Raw genomic sequence first — 18314 nt, forward strand, 5'->3', positions numbered from 1 at the left:
AGTAGAGGCAATAATGAATAAACAGCTCTCCGAGTTTATTGAACAACATAAGCTCCTAGATGATACTCAGTTCGGGTTCCGGAAGGAACACGGAACTGAGACAGCATTGGTAAAAGCCTCGGATGAAATTCGAGAGATCATGGATTCGGGAGGCGCGGCAGTGCTTATCTTGTTGGACCTGTCAGCTGCCTTTGACACGGTCGACCACGTCATCTTGGTCGACCGTGTCGCAGCCCTTGGAATTAGTCATCTGGCTAAAGATCTTATAGCCTCTTTCCTAGTCAATCGTAAACAGGCAGTCAAATTGGGCAACTACTACTCGCCCACTTGTGAATTGCTCTGTGGGGTCCCTCAAGGATCCTCGCTAAGTCCCACGCTTTTTAATATCTACGTTGCGGACTTGGCGAGGGTCATTAAATCTCATGGGATGCGATTGACTACCTACGCGGATGACACCCAACTTGTGTTGGCAGTACACAAGAACGATCCAGTGGTAGCAGCGAAGTTTCAGGAGGGGCTACTGGATGTACAATCATGGATGCACAGTAACTGCCTGAAACTTAATGCAGAGAAAACCGAAGTTATGACCTTCGGTAAGATCTCCCCCGAATGGGCCTCAACATGGTGGCCCAGTCAGATGGGCTCCCCCCCGGTTCCTGCTGTTAAGGTTAGGAATTTGGGAGTTATCTTCGATAACAAGTTATCATTTGGTTACCATGTAAATAAGGTGGTCTCTGCTGCATTCTTCGTGCTGAAGAAAATAAAAAAACTCATGCCATACCTGCCTGCCTCGGCAGGGAAAACACTCATCACCACCTTAGTGTTTTCGAAGCTGGATTATGGAAACGCCCTCTTCCTTGGTACACACAAATACATTCTGAATAAACTGCAGTCTGTGCAAAATATGGCAGCACGGATCCTACTTAATATCCCCTGGCGACACTCCACTTCAGCAGCCATACGCCATCTACACTGGCTAAGGGTGGAGAGCAGAATCAAATTTAAGGCTCTCTGTATCGCCTATAAGGCCATCCATCAGACTGGACCGAAGTTCCTAAAGGAAGCTTTTCAGGTGTACATACCTGGAAAGGATCTAAGATCAGCGGCAAGCTGTCTATTGCATGTCCCCCGCACAAGAACGGCCACATGGGGAGACAGACGTTTCCTGGTAGCAACCCCCAGACTGTGGAACACACTCCCCTTGCACATTAAAACAGCACCAACACTCATTGCCTTTCGCAAGGCCTTGAAGACATGGCTATTCAACCAATAAGTTCCCGCCCTGAATTTTGTGCATCCCAGAGTATCTCACTGCGCCTAGACACCCTAGGGTATTAGTTGCGCATTAAAAATTCCATAAATAAATAAATAAATAAATACATCACATCCTGTATGACCCTATAAGAGCCACCATATCTTGTTGCTGAGCCTCTTTCTTTGCTCAAACAGTTTAGTCCAACAACATTAACTCAAGTCCAAACAACCATCCTCCAACGTGGAAGAAACAGAATCAACTGGAAAGTAAACTTCTTCTTAACCAGAAGTACTTCTATTCCATCTTCTTTTCAGAACCGGAAAGGAACAAACCACAGGAAAAACCCGTAACTTCTGCTTAAACAGAATATATAAAATACATACGGGTGGCTAAACATTACAAACATTGTAATATAACCAGAATATTCCTCGCCTCCGTGTCCTTAATAGAATTAAAAATTCTTGGAGCGAATGCTAGCTTATTTTTTATTCTATTACAGGACCGGAGGCTTCTGATTATGCTAGTTTAATGCTTATCAAACACAACTGAAGCTGTATCACCCACCGGTTTATAATAAAACTGTTTAAATGTAGACTCAGAAGACCAGTCAGCAGATCTACTAACATCTTGGATGGTAGGACCCAACATGAAGGTTTTAGATGCAATGGCACTACAAACAGAATGTGCCCCAAACATTTGGGTATCAATACCCGCTTCTTGCATGACTAATTTTTACCATCTGGCTATGGTAGCGGCAGACACAGGTTTATAGGGTTTTTGTAACGCAATCAACAATTGAACAGAACCATCAGGTCGTATAGACCTAGTACAATTTTCATAGGCCTTAAGGCATTGAACCACACATACCTTAGCATTTGTGGGAAAAGCATGATAATCAATACTGCTTTAGAATGTTTTAGTTCTGGCAGTAATATTAAAGGTAACTCCTTCCCTAGTAAATACTCTACCTGAAAGATCCAGCGCTTTGCCGTCGGATGAGCGTCGGCAGGCAGATAGACATAACAACATAGCGAGCTTGGACGATAGTTGTTTCCTAGTTAACAAATTATTATCTGGCCATCTGTCAAATAAGGAAAGAACTAACGAAACATACCACAATTAAGAATACTTCGGTTTGGGAGGATTCGCAACGCGGATACCCTTCAACAGTTTACAAATGACTGGATGCATGCCCACAGGTTTGCCATCTACTTGGAAATGACCAGCGGAAAGGGTGGACCTAAAAATGTTAACAGAACGATTTGCCAAACCCTTGGACTCTTTCACTGATAGGAAATTCACAACATGGGATAACTCAGCCCCCACAGGATCCACATGTTGTTCCATGCACCAATGAACCCAGCCCGTCAAGCTGAAGAGTAACACTTCCTGGTGGAAGGAGCCCAGGCTTGGTTAAAGAAAGTCACAGCTTTGTCCGAAAATCCCGGCATTTCCCATTGTTGCCTGAAAGCCTGCAGGCCATCAGGGACAACTGCCCCGACTCTACCATCGGATGCACCTCTCCATGAGGTCCCTGGAGCATTGTTGACGACCACGGAATCATCCTGGGGAAGTTGCAGCTCGTCTCCAACAGTATTTGGAACCAGGGCTGTGACTTCCACAGTGGGGTCATTAAAATGACCTCCGCCCGTTGACGGGTTACATGTGTAGTCACCCTGGGAATCAAGATGAAGGGGGGAGAGGCATAATTCAGAACTTTGGACCAGTCCTGGGAGAATGCATCCATCGCTTTTGCTAATGGATCCGTCCTCCAGCTGAAAAACGTATGCAATTGACGATTCAGTTTGGACGCAACGAGGTCTATCAAGCATATGCCCCACACAGCTTGTAACGTACTGAATATCCGGGGCTAGAGTTGTCAGTCGCTGTAATCTTTGAGGTACCGGGAGTTACAATCCGCTACTATGTTGGACTGTCTCAGAAGGCACTCTGCTACGACCGAAATCTGATGACTCAGGCAGTAGTGTCAGAAGTCCTTTGCTATCTCCGCCAGTAATGACAACCTTGTCCCTCCCAACTTGTTGATATACCTCACTGATGATATATTGTCCATCTGCAGAAGGATGCAACAGGAGACTTGTTTAGGAGAGAGTGTTTGGATCGCGAACGACACCGCTAACAGTTCTGGGCAATTAATGTATAGCTTGAGCTCACGCAGAGACCACCAACCTCCGGTGAAGATATCTCCGCGGGGCGCCCCCCAGCCCCACCGGCTGGCGTCTGACTATGACCACTTCTGGTTGAGAGCCGAAGATGGCTCTGCCATTCCAGGCATCCACGTGGCCCAGCCACCACTGTATCTCCTCTGGCACTTCATCGGAAAGTGGAACCCGGTCTGTGTAGGACAGACCCTTCTGAAGGTACTGAATCTTCAATCTCTGAAGGGCCGTGTAGAGAAGAGGGCCCGGAAATATCACTTGTATCAAGGTTGCCTGAAGACCCACGATCCTGGTAATCACCCGCAAACAGTTTGGAGCGGGGGAGGCTCAACTGGGCCGTTTGCGAATTTATGACGAATCCCAGAAAGTCCATAGTCTGAGAAGGACATAGAGCCGATTTGGGTTTGTTGATCACAAAACCCACGTTTTGAAGAATAGACTTGGTCATGCGCAAAGTCTGAGCAGCTTAAGTCGGAGTTTGTGCCATGATGAGTAAATCGTCCAGATACACCATCACCGGTTTCATCACCTCAGTGAAGCACCAAGGCACTGAGGAAAGTCCGAAAGGAAAGACCAAATATTCGAACCGCCGTTTCCGCCACTGAAACTGTAGGAAACGACAGTGAGGAGGAAATATAGGAATCGACAGGTAGACGTCTTTCAAATCCAACCGGACCATCCAGTCCCCTTCCTTCAGCAAATCTGCTAAAAGATGGATGCTCTCCATCTTGAAATGGTGGTAGGTCATGAAATGATTGAACTCCCTTAGATTCAGTACTAACCTGTGACCTCCGCCTTTCTTCTGAAACAAGAAGATATTGCGCAAAAACCGCGAGGACCATCATCGCAATATGCAATCACGTGTTTCTGCAGCAATGCGTCGAGTTCTACATCTATGAAATCGCACGCTAGTTGGGAAAAAGAGAGTTGCCGGGGTAGAATGTCCTAAAAAGGAGTCTGATAAAATTCTAGGTGAAAACCCTGAATTGTCTGTAGAACCTGCGCATCTTGTGATAACAGAGCCCAATTGTGATAGAAAAGTGGGTACAGCCCCACAAGTGTAACAGAAACTGCAGACTTGGAAGCCCGCTCGATGGCTACCTCTATTGAAGTGCCTTCTGTTGAAGCGCTGTCTGGTGGGGTAGAAGGTACCCCCACGAGTGCGATCCCACTCGCCTCGATCACCGCTGCAGTCTCCTCACTGAGGACCTTGATGGTACTTGCGGCCTGGCGAGAGTCCTCTGCCTCGCCCGGCCCGGCTAAAAAGGCCAGTCTGGAAAACCCGCATATTGTGCCAGATAGGGCCTTGTCAAGGGATGTGAATGTACCTATATATTTGGAAACGTCCTTCACAAAGGGTTCACCGAAGAGATTACCCTCAGCCAAAGGGCCCAGTTCTGCTGCTGCAAGCTCCGTCAAGTTAGAGTCCATCCGCATGAGGAGCGATTTACGTCTCTCAGTGGAGATAGCACTGTTGGCGTTCCCCAACAAACAGATCGCCCTTTGGGTCCACCCCACCAAGACGTCGGGGTCTACAGGAGCACCAGACTCTTTCGCCACCAGGGCCATCTCCAAGATTTTGGCCAGTGGCCCGCGACATCCAGGAGCTTGTCCTGGAAGCCCCGCCAGGCACAATCAATTCCCCTTTTGGGGTCTTTAGGGACCTTCTTTAGAAATGTAAGTAGTCTGATGTCTATGTCCGGCGTGTCCGCCACCTTACCAGGAATATTGGGCATAGGGCACTCTGTACGCAACCTGCTACGCACTTCCTTATCGAAGTTTTTACACAGGTTGTCGTGAAGATACACTGCCACCTCTGGGGCCGGTGCCCAATCCGACGACCTAGGGTGTACAATGTCGGCGGGATTAAAGGTAAAGGGTGTGTTCAAGGTTTGAGGTGGATCTTGCTCCACATTCTTGGACTTTCTTTGGGAGGGGCCTCCTCCTCGGGGTGTCAGTCTCCATAGTATCCGTATCTGTATCAGTGTCAGTGTCTTGGCACTTAACCTTATTTCCCATGCTGGGTGGAGTAGCAGGTTTAGGTAGTGTTGTTAACGCAACCGCATGGGGTCACAACTTCGTCTTAGGCACGTCTTAGCCTCGCCCTTTTGAGGTTCACCCGGTGCTGTGTAACCATGCTGCGTAGCAAACCTCTCCAACTGTTTGGTAATGGGTTTTAACGCAGCAGCCAGAGCCTGCTGCACAGTACCAGGAACTGCCTTTTCTATGGCCCGGTTGACGGACTCATCGACAGAGGTGTCCAGAGCTTCAACAATATTGTCCTCCAAAGAAGTTGTTTGCACTTCCTCTTGGTACACATCATCCACTTCATACCTGACCCAGTCATCCATTGCTGTGATGTATGTAAATAGCCTGAACAGAATGGGGACCAACACAGAGGAGCACAGGGGGGAGCCAACCCACAGCAAACCGAAAGAATCAGGCACCTAGCTCCTCAGCAAAGCTGTATATGCACTGTTAAAGCCCACAAGGCGTAAGGAGAACCAAAACAACAGATATTTGGAGCGTGTGCTCACTACAGGGGGCCAGTTGCTTATTGCAGCCAAGTCAGGCGTAAATACAACTGCTCCTAGTAATTTCCCCTGCTCAATGAGCTCCGGAGCACTCAGGGGGCGCGTGCGACGTGCGTAGCCCAAAAGATACCAAAAAGTAGCCCAACTTGGCTACGTATGTCGGAGCAATGCCAGCTCTCAATTCGAGCACACTGGCAAACTAGGGAAGCCGTCAGCGGTAAGCGCGAGGAGCAGGCACAGTAAATCAATAATAACGCTGCCAGGGACAGCGCAGTACCTACTCCTAGCGGGAGACTAATAAATGCGCTTCCCGATTGGGCGCAAAGGCAATTAGCAGATCTGAGCTCCCAGCAGGAGTCTGTCAAACATCACTCAAGCGGGTCTAAATCCATAACGTGCGACATACAATCAAAGCAGAAACATTAAAGCCCATTAAGAGTAATAAAGCACATGAATGATAATGAAATCAACTTAACTCTGCGTCAGCAGCAAAAAAAGAGGCTCAGCAACAAGTTATGGTGGCTCTTATAGAGTCGTACAGGATGTGATGTATAACTAAGCATCATGAGAAATATAGTTTATTTGCATACAAAAACGTTTTAATTGGCTGCTGTGAGTAGCAAATAAATGGAAAGAGAAGCATAATCAGAAGCCTTCGGTCCTGTAATAGAATCCCAAGAATCAGATAGAGCTTCAAGTACTAGACTGAGATTTAAGAGCTCTCATCCTTAAGGGTCACCAGAGCTTAATTTGTGCCATTGTTTACTGATGCTCAGGACTGCCTCTTATTTTTTAACACTGGGAAACATTTATGACAGTCCAACACATGAAGGCGCCAACTGTCTGTTTTTAAACAATTCAATATACGTTGAAAGCGTGTGTAGGGTAATCTTACAGCTTTGTGTGACCTGGGAATGCCCACATTGTCACATTAATTGTATTGTTATGGTTGTAAGGTAGGATCAAAACTGGCACTTGGCTGTACTGGCAGGAACAGTGGAAGGCGCAAGCTGTAGTGAGCTCTTTAAAAATATCTTGTTGCTGGAACTTATTTTACCATTATGGTTTTGTTTTTACAAATGAAGTACTGTGGGTAAAAAATGCAAGAAGGCCAGAGTGAAGGATACATGGTCAGGTTCTTCAAACCTAACAACCAGTCTTGCAACTGAATTAAGCACCAGTTGCAAGTTATGAAGAGCACAGGCAGGCAGGTAAAGATAGAGCACATTGCTGTTATCAATGCAAGCTTCAAGAAATACATTAATTGCTTGGTATTTGTGGAAAGAACATCATCATGGATTTCAAATCTAGAAAACAGCTGTGGTGCACACAAGCGACATCTGATTTTCGATGCATCTTTCATGAGCATATGAGAATCAGAATGCTTTCAACACTATGCCATTTTAGTGATCCACATATAAGTCTGGCAACTTATGCACAGGCACTGTCTGGCAACTAAGGCACAAGAAGAAGGTAGTAGAAATTAGAGGAATATGACGCAAGAGGACTTTGAGATAATGAAGACTAAACTAAGGCCCTATAAGAGATATAGTAGTATTAGAAAGAGTGACAAAACATTGGGGCCAGATGTAGATGAGTTTTATAGTTAATGATAATAGCAAAGACTACGTTACAATCCTTTCTCAATGGCGATGAGGAGAAACTGTTGTATAGCATTTTAGGACCCTAGTGTAATTTTCCCGATTCATGCCCTTATATAGGTATAAAACACCATATCCTTATATAGGCATAGAAATCATAACCATATTAAGACATAGCTCATGCAGTCCAAATACGGCATGGCTACTTCCACTAGTTCCGAAAATCTACAACGATTTCTTGGAAAAACCCGCCTTCAACAGTCAGGAACTTCCCCCTGCTTGAGTATTGATTTATCCAAGAACTCATGCAGTTTTCAAAGAACTGAGTCTCTTTGATGACGTTATTATGTCCAACCTTACGTCAAACTCGGCACCTTCAAGGTATAAATATGCCCACATTCGCCCTAGCAAACACACAGTGGTTTGGAGCAGTTCGACTATCTACTTGCCCGCGCATCTCGCTGCAGCAAGTGCAGAAGGAAGCCGACCCTCCAGCAGACGCACTGAGAGAGACGCTGCCTTTCTCTGGCCGAGAAATCCAGCTCCAGTGTTTCCAAGCTACCCTTGCGGGTTGTTGGGAAATCGAGTCCTGAGACAGAGAGATACCAGACCTCCTTCATTTTAAACCAAGGTACGGAGCTGATTAGACCCTAAGAGAAATCTTGGATAGATTCTTGGCAAAAGAATACTAAACCTTAAACTATACCATACTTACTTCTTCCCTCGTACTAGACCTAGGTTAGGTACATCGGGGTAGGCGTATTTTAGAAACACCAGTTGAGTACTTTTAGTATTTAATATTTATGTATGTATTCTATGTATTTTATGGCTTAGAAACCATACCATGCTTTTACAGGATTATTTCATAATACTTTTTGTACTGTAGGCATTGTACTTTGCAACCAGTATTACGATTGTAGCATTTCATTTCTTCTGCACCTCTGGTGAAACAAAGCATGCACGATTGACTGAGTGAAATATCTATCTATTGTTTCCGCCACTCTAGAGATACATTTCTTATTCCTGGGAAACAAAGTTGTCATGTTTATGCGGTTGTCAGAAAATAATCCCTTCTTGTTTATTCGAGAACGTTTCTAGTGACCTCTGAGCTAGCTGGCACTCACAATTAAGTCTAATATATTCAATAGAGACCCAGTCGACCTAAGTCCTACGTCTAATCTATAGCATATATTATTCCAATGCGCAGAGTTTATTGGAAATATAGGAACTACACTACAAAACGCAGCAATAGAGTGAACAGTTGTAGAAACGGTATGAAGGTGTGACTACACACACCGGTTCTATAAAGGTATAAAAGAAAATACAGAATTAAGAACAACAAAGTTTGGGTGTTTAGGATGCATGAAGGCCCTGAAACAATGTGCGAAGACATTAATACTGGATGCAGACAAGGTATGAAGGCCCAGAAAAGAGATTTTTAAGAAAGATGAATGCTCTGCAAGAGATGTAGAAGACAGAGGAAGGCACTAGGAAGAGGTGTATAAGAACATAGGCACTTGAAAGATCTGAAAAGGACAAGAAGGCTCCTATAAAACATATAAATTAACATTAAGCTATGTCCATAGGAATGAAGGAACTGGGAAAACAAGTATAAGAACGTTGATGAGTGCAGGAAGTTATTCATAAATACTTGGATGTAATGTAGAGCCCACAGGAAGAATTACAAAGAAACCGATCAGATGTGCTATAGAAGAGAAAAAACTGAGACAATGTAGCAGTAGTATGAAGGCATAGGATATGGAGACACTGGAAAAAGATGAAGATGTTTACATGTGCTTAGAATACATTAGAAGGTACAAAGAGATGCCCAACAGGGACTAAGGAACTAGGAGCTGCAGAAGTGGTATAAAAAAATTTGAAACTATATGGAATAGGGCTGGCCCAGGAAGAGAGAGAGGTGGTGAAGGCATTGGAAAACATGGTTAACATGTATGTCGGAATGTTGCTTCAAAATGTGCTTGGAAGACCTGAGAGGAAATGAAGAGATGTACTGGAAGCAAAAAGAAAATATAGGACGCAGCAAAATAAAAAAGGGGAAGTGGTAAAAAGGATAAACGGTTCCAGATAATAAAAGGTATTAGGATGTGGTTAAAATTGCGATACTCTTGAAAATAATAAAGAAAAGGCTAACTGGCAGAAGAAAAATAAGTTTATGTTCTATGAAGAGATAGAGCAAGACTGTTTAAACACGGAAACACTCCTGGTAAAGCTTAATATAAAGTAGGAACTTAGTAATAGGAGCAATATTATATAGAGAAGAACTTGAACAGCTTTAGAGGCCACAGCAAGTTGAAGTCGAGGTACTTTCTATTCTACAGAATACAGAGGAGAATTTAAAAAAGAAAATGCGTCCCTATTAAAAGCTTACTCTGTTCGCAAATCCTTCTCTCCATCTCAATCAGGATTTCTGTACACTCCAGAATTAAATGACCCCAATTCACCTTATTGTTTTAAACAGCTTCTATTAAAAAACACTTGTGAACACCACAGTCAGACTACAGACAATCAAAACACATTCTTCCAAAAACAAACTTCCATTCTGAAAGGAAATATATACATCTATTTTATTTAACTGAAAACAGTACAATCTGTTCCATTTCACTCAAGTTGAGTACTGCAATCCCCATACACATACCATTTTATGCCAAGTTAAATATTTTTCAGTACTTATGTAGTGTGAGGTTCAAATGAAAGTGACTGGTACTAATAAATGTCTACCGTACAGGTAGAAGCAATTTGGAAAATCAGACAACAGAGAATGAACACAGATACACACAAACACATACACCATACATAGGCGCACTCACATGTAGAATACATACAAACACACAGAACATGGATCTACTCTGGTTTCAGTTTCCTTGCTCTTAGAGATGTTCATGAGTGACACAGCTCACAAACATGCAAGGGGTGCGATCCATTTGTGTTAAATGTTTGCAGTTTCTCATGAGATCCTGCTGCTTCGTCTACAGGAGATATGCATTGGTGGAGCGGCATTGCCTTGGTTCACCTCTTTTTTGCTTAATCTCCACAACGGCCCCCACAACGCTAAGGATGCCTGGCCTCCACCTTGGGGGTGCCCAGGAGTGGACGCCTCACAGGGAAAGCCAGGATGGGTTCCACAGCGGTATTCGTACAAGCGCCTTGAGACCCTTGCGGGTGAGTAGTGCGCTATACAAGTATCAATTTACATTTTTTTTTACAATTTTTTTGAAGCCCATTTCCTCTCCCCATCAGTCTCAAATCCAAATGCTACATTATGGGGTCCCCCAGGGCTCTGCATTGAGTCCAACTCTGTTTAATACCTATATTCTCCCACTAGCCCAGATGGTGAAATCACGCAATCTCTTTTTCTAATAATTCCACTCAGAATTAAGCCGAATTCCAAAAAGACATGGCGGCCATTGCTGAGTGGATGTCGGCCAATTGCCTTCAGCTAAACTCCAGCAAATCTGAAATACTTCTTTTAGGGAGAGACTCCCTTCTATAAGATGATCACTGGTGGCCTCTCGCATTAGGTTCACCTCTGCAGCCCAAAATGGCAGTAAAGAAACTGATGTCTGGGTCAATAATGCTTTGTCTTTTGAAGCCCAAGCGAAATCGGTCATAGGGATCTGCTTCGGACTCCTAATTGGTTTAAAGCTCATTTTGGGATTCTTTGACTCGCTTACTCGCCAGATGATTAGCCAGTCCACTATACTCTCTAGGATGGATTACTGCAATGTGTTGTTTTTGGGTTCCAACAAGACAGTGATCAAAAGGCTTCAGATAGCCCAGGATGCAGCGGCTCAGCTGTTATTCACCCTTACTAAGCAATGTTCAATCTCTGACTCCATCCATAGGTTGCACTGGCTCCCAGTGGATCAGAGAATCCTCTTCAAGACCCTATCCATTACTCATAAAATTCTCACTCGTCAAGGTCCCCCTATTTTGACCAATCTGCTCCGTCCCTATGTCCCAACCCTAGCCTTGTGCTCTGCTAAGTTACATTTAGCCTATGTCCCTCGGGTGAGAAGAGAGAGGGCAGGAGGCCGCTCCTTCTCTGCAAAAGCTCCAGCCCTGTGGAATACTTTGCCTCGGTCCATTAGGACCATTCAGAATCCCGGGTTTGAGAAGAGCCAAGAAGACCTGGCTATTCTCCATCTAACCTCTGTCCCTTCACTGAGTTCTCTCACATAACTAGCGCTGGAACGCCCCATACTGGGGCAGCCATGCGCTTTACAAATATTTTAACATAGCATATCATATTAAAATCCATTTTGAGTATGGAAATCCAACTAGACGCAAATATGAAAATCTCTGGGCACATAAAGAAAGCATTAAGGAAAAGATGTGATTTAGAGATATCAGAATGCAAAGAAAATTTACAGCGATTACACAGAATTGAAACAGAATTTATATCAATTACAATTGTGAGAAATGTTCCACAATGGATAACGTAAGTGAAGTGAACAAGATCCTAACACGAAGAGGCGCAGATCAAGCCAACGGATTCGCTGTGTCCGAGATCTGCTGCATGCTAGGTACGGAGGGAGAAGCAAGATGACAGCTTGCACTTAGTACATGGGTCACCTGCCACTCTAGAGGCATACTAGAACTCTGTACAGAGTGGGCACCAGAGAACTGCTAGCACTCTGTACAGATGAAGTGCCAAAGCCTCCTTACTGTCCTATGGAGGTACCTATAAAGACCTGCTTCCAGTGCGTATAGAGGGAGGCCTGCCTGCACTTCATACATGGGGTGATAATTGCCTATTTACAGTCTGCACAGAGGACAAGATAGAATACTGCTTACACTGAGTGTTAGAGAGAGTGGGAATGACCTGCTTACGTTTAGTACAGAGAGCGTGCTAGAGGCCTGCCTACCTAAACATGGACACATTGCTGGAGGCTTGCAAACACTTTAACCCCTTCGATGCTGATGACGAGCTCAGCTCGTCATCAGCTACGGCGCTCGTATGCTGATGACGAGCTGAGCTCGTCATGTAACGCGGTATTTTTAAAAACGCCGCACACAGCAGGAAAAGCTGCCGCAGCGATGCGGTTAAAAAATAGAGGGAGTAAGTGAACACTAAGCTGACAGTAAAGTGGTGCAGTAGATTTCTCAGTCATTTGTATCGAAGTTACCTTTTGGCACAGCAAGTCGCATGAAAGTGGTTGTGCTGCACAACACAGCTTGGGAAATATGCAGTGGCCAAAGTAAGAGCCCAAATAATTAATAAAACACTTTGTGATCTTGTACCGCTATATGAGGAAATTATTAAACCGGTCTGTGAATGATAAACAGATGATAAACAGATGCAAACAGATTAACTAAAGTGCAAAAACGATCATGTCATTGGCCACAGGAGAACAATGTGTAACAAATCACCTACTATCAACTATAGCATAAAGAGGCACACCAGAAATCTCCCTCAAAATCTACAAATTCACAAATTTAAGGAAGAAAGTCTGAAGCACTGTACAGGTGCTCGGAGAACAATGTGTAACAAATCACCTACTATCAATTATAGCACAAAGAGGCACACCAGAAATCTCCCTCAAAATCTTCAAATTCACAAATTTAAGGAAGAAAGTCTGAAGCACTATACAGGTGCTCGGTAAACTATTGGCAGTAAGTGAACATAACTGAACTTTTTGATCCCAAGAGCTGTGGATTTTGTTTGGTCACTGCTTCAAAAGTTTGTCTTGATGCTGAATAGATACTCTACATACTGAGAAGGTGCATTCCCTGGAACGCGTGCCTGTCACTGCCAGCCTTTTGCTTATGTACATGAGAAACAAGCATTGGAAATGCCAATGGGTCTGACTTATGCATACACTGTAAAGCCAGAACTACAAGCCCTTTAAGGTTAAGGGCTCTCCTCCTCCCACCTTGTTTAAGACACTTTAATAGCATTGCAATGCCGTGCGTGCCCCTGAGTGTCAACCTCAGGCAGCTGGACAAATAAACACAATGATCAGAGTTGTGTTGAGAGCAAGCCCATTTTAAGTGGAAGCACAAAACTTCTGCTTAATGGAAACATGTCCTCATGGCTCCCAACTTGTGGGCAAAGCCAAAGCTCCTCTCTAGTGATGCTCACATAATTATATGGCAACAGCTTTGCTGTCAAGCCAGACCATAACAACCAGTAAACTAACCAACATTTGTATATTTTTGACACAATTCTCCTTCATCATTTTTTGAACATTTTCATTTTGTTTGCATTTTCCCTAACCTCTACCTTCACTCATCCTAAACCAGAAAAACATGTCCTGTTTAAAGGCACCAATCCACATTCTCAGCTCGACCAGTCATCAATTTTCCAATGACCCAACCAGTTAACTAGTGAATCTTTATGCCCTTGTAGAAGTCCACTGTGCATGCGACGTCTGGGAGTTCAACATTGAATCAGCTGCCACTGGTCTGTGGCTTCTACGTACCAGTGATACCATTCTCTCCAAACCACCACCTATCACCAGATTTTGCTAGGCGCTAGCAAGTTCAGTTATAGCCATAGTCTAATATCCCTTTAAAACAAGCTTTACTAAAAATACAACATGAATTTGTGTGTTTTCCATAAAGGCACTATAATTATTAGATAGAATTGAAAATACTTCTAGGATACATTTCGAAAATATGTATCAATATATCACAATTAAATCTGACATTGGACTAATATCTTCTTCTAAACTCAATAGCAATCAGGAGGATGTTAAGTATATGAATTATGATATTCGATGAAACGCAAATTTTGAAAACTCTAAGCCATCTGGTGGTCTCTTAAAAAAAATTATAGTTGCTAGCACAAGAAAATAGTGCCGACAGACCTGGCATCTTGAGATCTGCTTGGACTCAATTCTTGTGACTTGGTGCACTGTCATTAGTTTACACAGGATGTGAAAACCCCTTCTACACTTATATAAGAAGGTAAGGAGAATTACATGCTAACTTCTTAAAATCTTAGAATGGCAAGGCAATATTTCTTAACTGTCCTTTGAGGAAAAGTGACCATATTTACACTTATATTGTTTTTCTGCCCCAACATCTGCTACAGTCCAGCAACTACTACTGTTGCAGGTCAGACTCTGCCTCCAACAGGCATGAAACCTGCGCAAATGCACAATGGAGATTACAGCAAAAATAAAGCAAAATGGTAATAGCTAGGTGTGTCGGGCAGAGGAACCTCAATACTGACGATAAGAAAAGAGTAACAAGGAAATATATTTTAGCGAGGACCAGGTAATTCCTCTTTTGATACTTTCCAGGTATTCAGCGGATGTATAATGAGCATATCACAGATAGAAACTAAAAAGTCTTTAGAAGAGAATAAAAACTTCCTCAACGATTAAGCCATACCCAATTCAACTTGACCCGTGCTAGATTTGTTCCTAAAACATAAAGAATTATCTACTCAATCTCAAACTGGCTCAGAATGTCAAAGAACTGATATAATAGGACACGGAGGGAAGAATACCTTTCACAATCATATGCCACTTAGTGTTAAGTCAAAATCAAAAAGTAAACATGCCAAACTATTCATCTTACCAGTAAAGAGTAGAAAGGCTTCATAATAAGTGCTAAATACTCTAAGCTTAGGAGAATGAAGTCATTTGGCACTTCACAGACGATGTTGCGTTAATGCCTGCCCATCCTACACAGACCACATTGAATAGAATTACTTTCTTGTAGGAATCCTGCAGTAACCCAACTATATTCTAAAGACCCCATTCTCTCCTGTATGCAGCACAATAGGCAGTGACACCCATCCATGTATTTGATATTGTGATGGCTGCCAAGTAAACCAGTCTGAAATAGTTATCCAAGGTCGACCTGAGCCTTGTCCTTTTGCTCACCCTGGGCCAAATTCTTCAGGTTGTTCTGAAAGTCAAAACTGAAGCTCTCCCCAGAAGCCTGGGCAAATGGATTGCTAAAGAAGAGGTTTACATCCAGAGGGGTTCCGGTTTCTGAGTCCCAGGAGTCGGTGTCGGTGCTGCTGGAGTCTTCAGTGGTGGTGGGAGGATAGCTGAGCTGCTCCAGCTGGTCAATGATATCGGTGAACTGGTTAGCAGAGCTGGATTCTGAGCGCACAGAGTATGCCGGGAAGTTGACCATGGAGCTGCCCTCTGAGTGATTACCTGAGCTTGGAATGTGCAAAGAAGGGACACCATTGAGTGGCAAGTTGTTGAGGGAGCTACTCTCTGAGCGGTTGTTCATCAAGGAGCTGCTCTCAGAAGGGCTGAGGAGGCAGTGCATTCGACTGGCTTGTGCTTTCACTTCAAACAAGTCGGAGGTATCTGAGGGGTGAGCATTCCCATTGAAATCACTCCTTTCCAAAAATTCTAAATCACATACTGGATTCATAGCATTTTCATGAGAATAATAATGCCGGGGACTTCCTACCACAGGGCCAGAACTCTGCAGAGGTGCATTTTGGTCTGACATAGGTGCCATCTCCCAAAACTCCCTGTGCAAATCTTGTCCCTCTGGGTTTACATCATTATAACTATAGGAAAAGGCCTCCGACCCACCACCAAAAAAGGACATTTCAGTAGGATCATCGTCTATAAATTCCTCAGTAAGTTGTAACTGAGAAGTTGTAAGTGTGAAAGGCGGCATTCCCTGAGGTTGGTTGCTATAACATTTATTATCTGCATTAGATGCCACCGATGGAATGTCACCCTCGACCCCATCATCACTCGTCTTTCTACTCATCACTGGAATCTCTACGCTGCTTTTAACTACATCTAAACCATGACTACTCGCTACACTTTGATAAGCAGGGCTGCAGTTTTGTACAGTGCTGCAAGACACGACACCTTGGAATGACTGGATTACAGGTGATCCCGGCAATTCCATCCGCTTCCTGCTAGTTCCCTCTTCTGGTGCTGGAACCAATACACTCCAATCAGTTGGGCTCCTTGAAGTGGGTGATCGAGGGTCCAGCAGATTGAGATCAGGAAAAAGAGGATGGTCGACATCTGCTGTGGAAGAGGGCTGCAAGGCCTGGAGGGAGGAGAGGGGTCCAGGCAGTATCACCCCCTCATTAAACGAGAGATTCTGTGAAAAGAAGAAAGAAAAGAGAACTTTTATCAGGGGAATAATTATGTACAGATGCAAGCTCTATGCTCTTGACAGAATGGGATCCTTGAGGCCCACAATCATGCCAGGAGCTCAATTTTCTCTGGACATACACAACATAAGCTAATGAGAAGAACCTGGTCATTGTTAACTTTGTTAATGCATAGAGAGCTTGACCTGCTGCTAATTATTTAAGAATGTTATCCAAATTCTTTTGGAACGTTGAGAATAATTAAGGAGGAGCATATGTCCAATTTAAAGTGTTATTTATTCATGTGATGAATGTCTTGTTTTTCATGATTAGTACATATGCAGTATAATACAACTGATTTTCAGTTCTTGTTTTTCAGTGACTGATATCTTCAGATGTTCTTTATAGTCTTAAAAGCAGAAATGGATAGGTTACTTACCTTTAACAAAACATTTCCTGATTTAGTATGCTCCTTCCCACAAGTCCTTGTACTGGAAATATCTTCAAGTGACAGACTGGGGTAGGATTTGTTTAAGTAATTCATATGGTAGAATTAAGTAGACCACTGCAGGTCTAACTGTGGATCCATCGTACGGTACAGAGGAAGTAAAATAGTGGCCTCGTAAAGGTGACACCGCACAAGTGCGGCTAATTACTGTAATGTTCCAAAGCCCAGACAAAAGAATGAAGCTGAGAACATGGGAAAGAACAAGGCAAAACATGATAGAGGGCTGTACTCAAACCTAGAAGATAGGTAGTAGGGTCATGAGGAATCTGCAGGAAGAGAATCAATCAGCAAAGTGTGATGACTTGCCTTTCTAGATATTCTGGTTCCATGTTGGAACCTAGTGTTTAGAACCATATGTCACCAAGGTTCCCATGACTGGTAATTCCAGGATTGTCAGTTGTTAGCTGACTGTTGGCTGGGGCTGAATAAACTATACTTGCTTATCTAAACTACTTGGACTCTCTCAACTGGTGAGCACCAAACACCATTTATGTTGGTTCTATTGGATTTGTATTCTAGATGGGTTGAGGTTAGTTTGGTAAGGGAGATTACAAGTGAGTCTGTTATTTCTTTTTTGGAGTCTGTCTTTAAACGTGAGAGTTTTCCCAACTCCATTCTTTCTGACAACGGACCACAATTTTGTTCAGGGAAAGTTGAGGAGTACCTCAGTAAGTGTGGCATTGTTCACAAGAGAATTTCTTTGTATCACCCTGAGGCAAATGGTGCTTTGGAGAGACTCAACAAAACTTTGAAGGAAAGCATTCAATTGGCAAGGGTCAACAATTTGGACTGGAGAAAGGAGTTACAGAATAGAATTTCAGCATATCGATTCGCTCCTCACTCAACTACAGGAAAAACTCAGTTTGAACTTTTCAAGGGTAGAGCACCTAACACTTGCTTATGTCCTGCCTGGATGATTGCAGACAAAGGTGTAAAAAATAATGAGGTGGGGGCATGGAGAGAAAGGGAATTGGAACTACAGAGGAAAAGGAAAATATATGTGGATAGAAGAAATTCAGCTAAGGGTTCTAAGTTTGTGGTGGGGGAGATAGTGAAGATCAGGGCTCCTGTTGGCTGTCAAAACTGGTCGAAGTTTCCTGTTCCTAGAACCATTGTGAACATTTTCAAAAATGCTGTAAAGACGGAGGATGGTCGTATCTGGAACAATAGTCGTGTTTCTCATT

The 18314-nt window shown here is 43.5% G+C and overlaps 1 protein-coding gene across 2 annotated transcripts in view; it reads right to left on the minus strand.

Annotated features, from left to right (window-relative positions):
- FARP2 (FERM, ARH/RhoGEF and pleckstrin domain protein 2) overlaps window positions 1-18314 on the minus strand; it is a 1631776-nt gene that overhangs the window by 686024 nt on the left and 927438 nt on the right. For both annotated transcript variants that reach the window (XR_015300958.1, XM_086944011.1), the window contains exon 13: window positions 16390-16630. Coding sequence is in view for 1 of the 2 variants with exons in the window: in XM_086944011.1 (XP_086800137.1) it covers window positions 16390-16630 (241 nt within the window). In the remaining variant the exon portion in view is untranslated. The remainder of the gene's footprint in view (window positions 1-16389; window positions 16631-18314) is intronic.

The sequence above is a fragment of the Lissotriton vulgaris genome, chromosome 11 (assembly GCF_964263255.1).
Source record: "Lissotriton vulgaris chromosome 11, aLisVul1.2, whole genome shotgun sequence".
Classification (NCBI taxonomy): Eukaryota; Metazoa; Chordata; class Amphibia; order Caudata; family Salamandridae; genus Lissotriton; species Lissotriton vulgaris.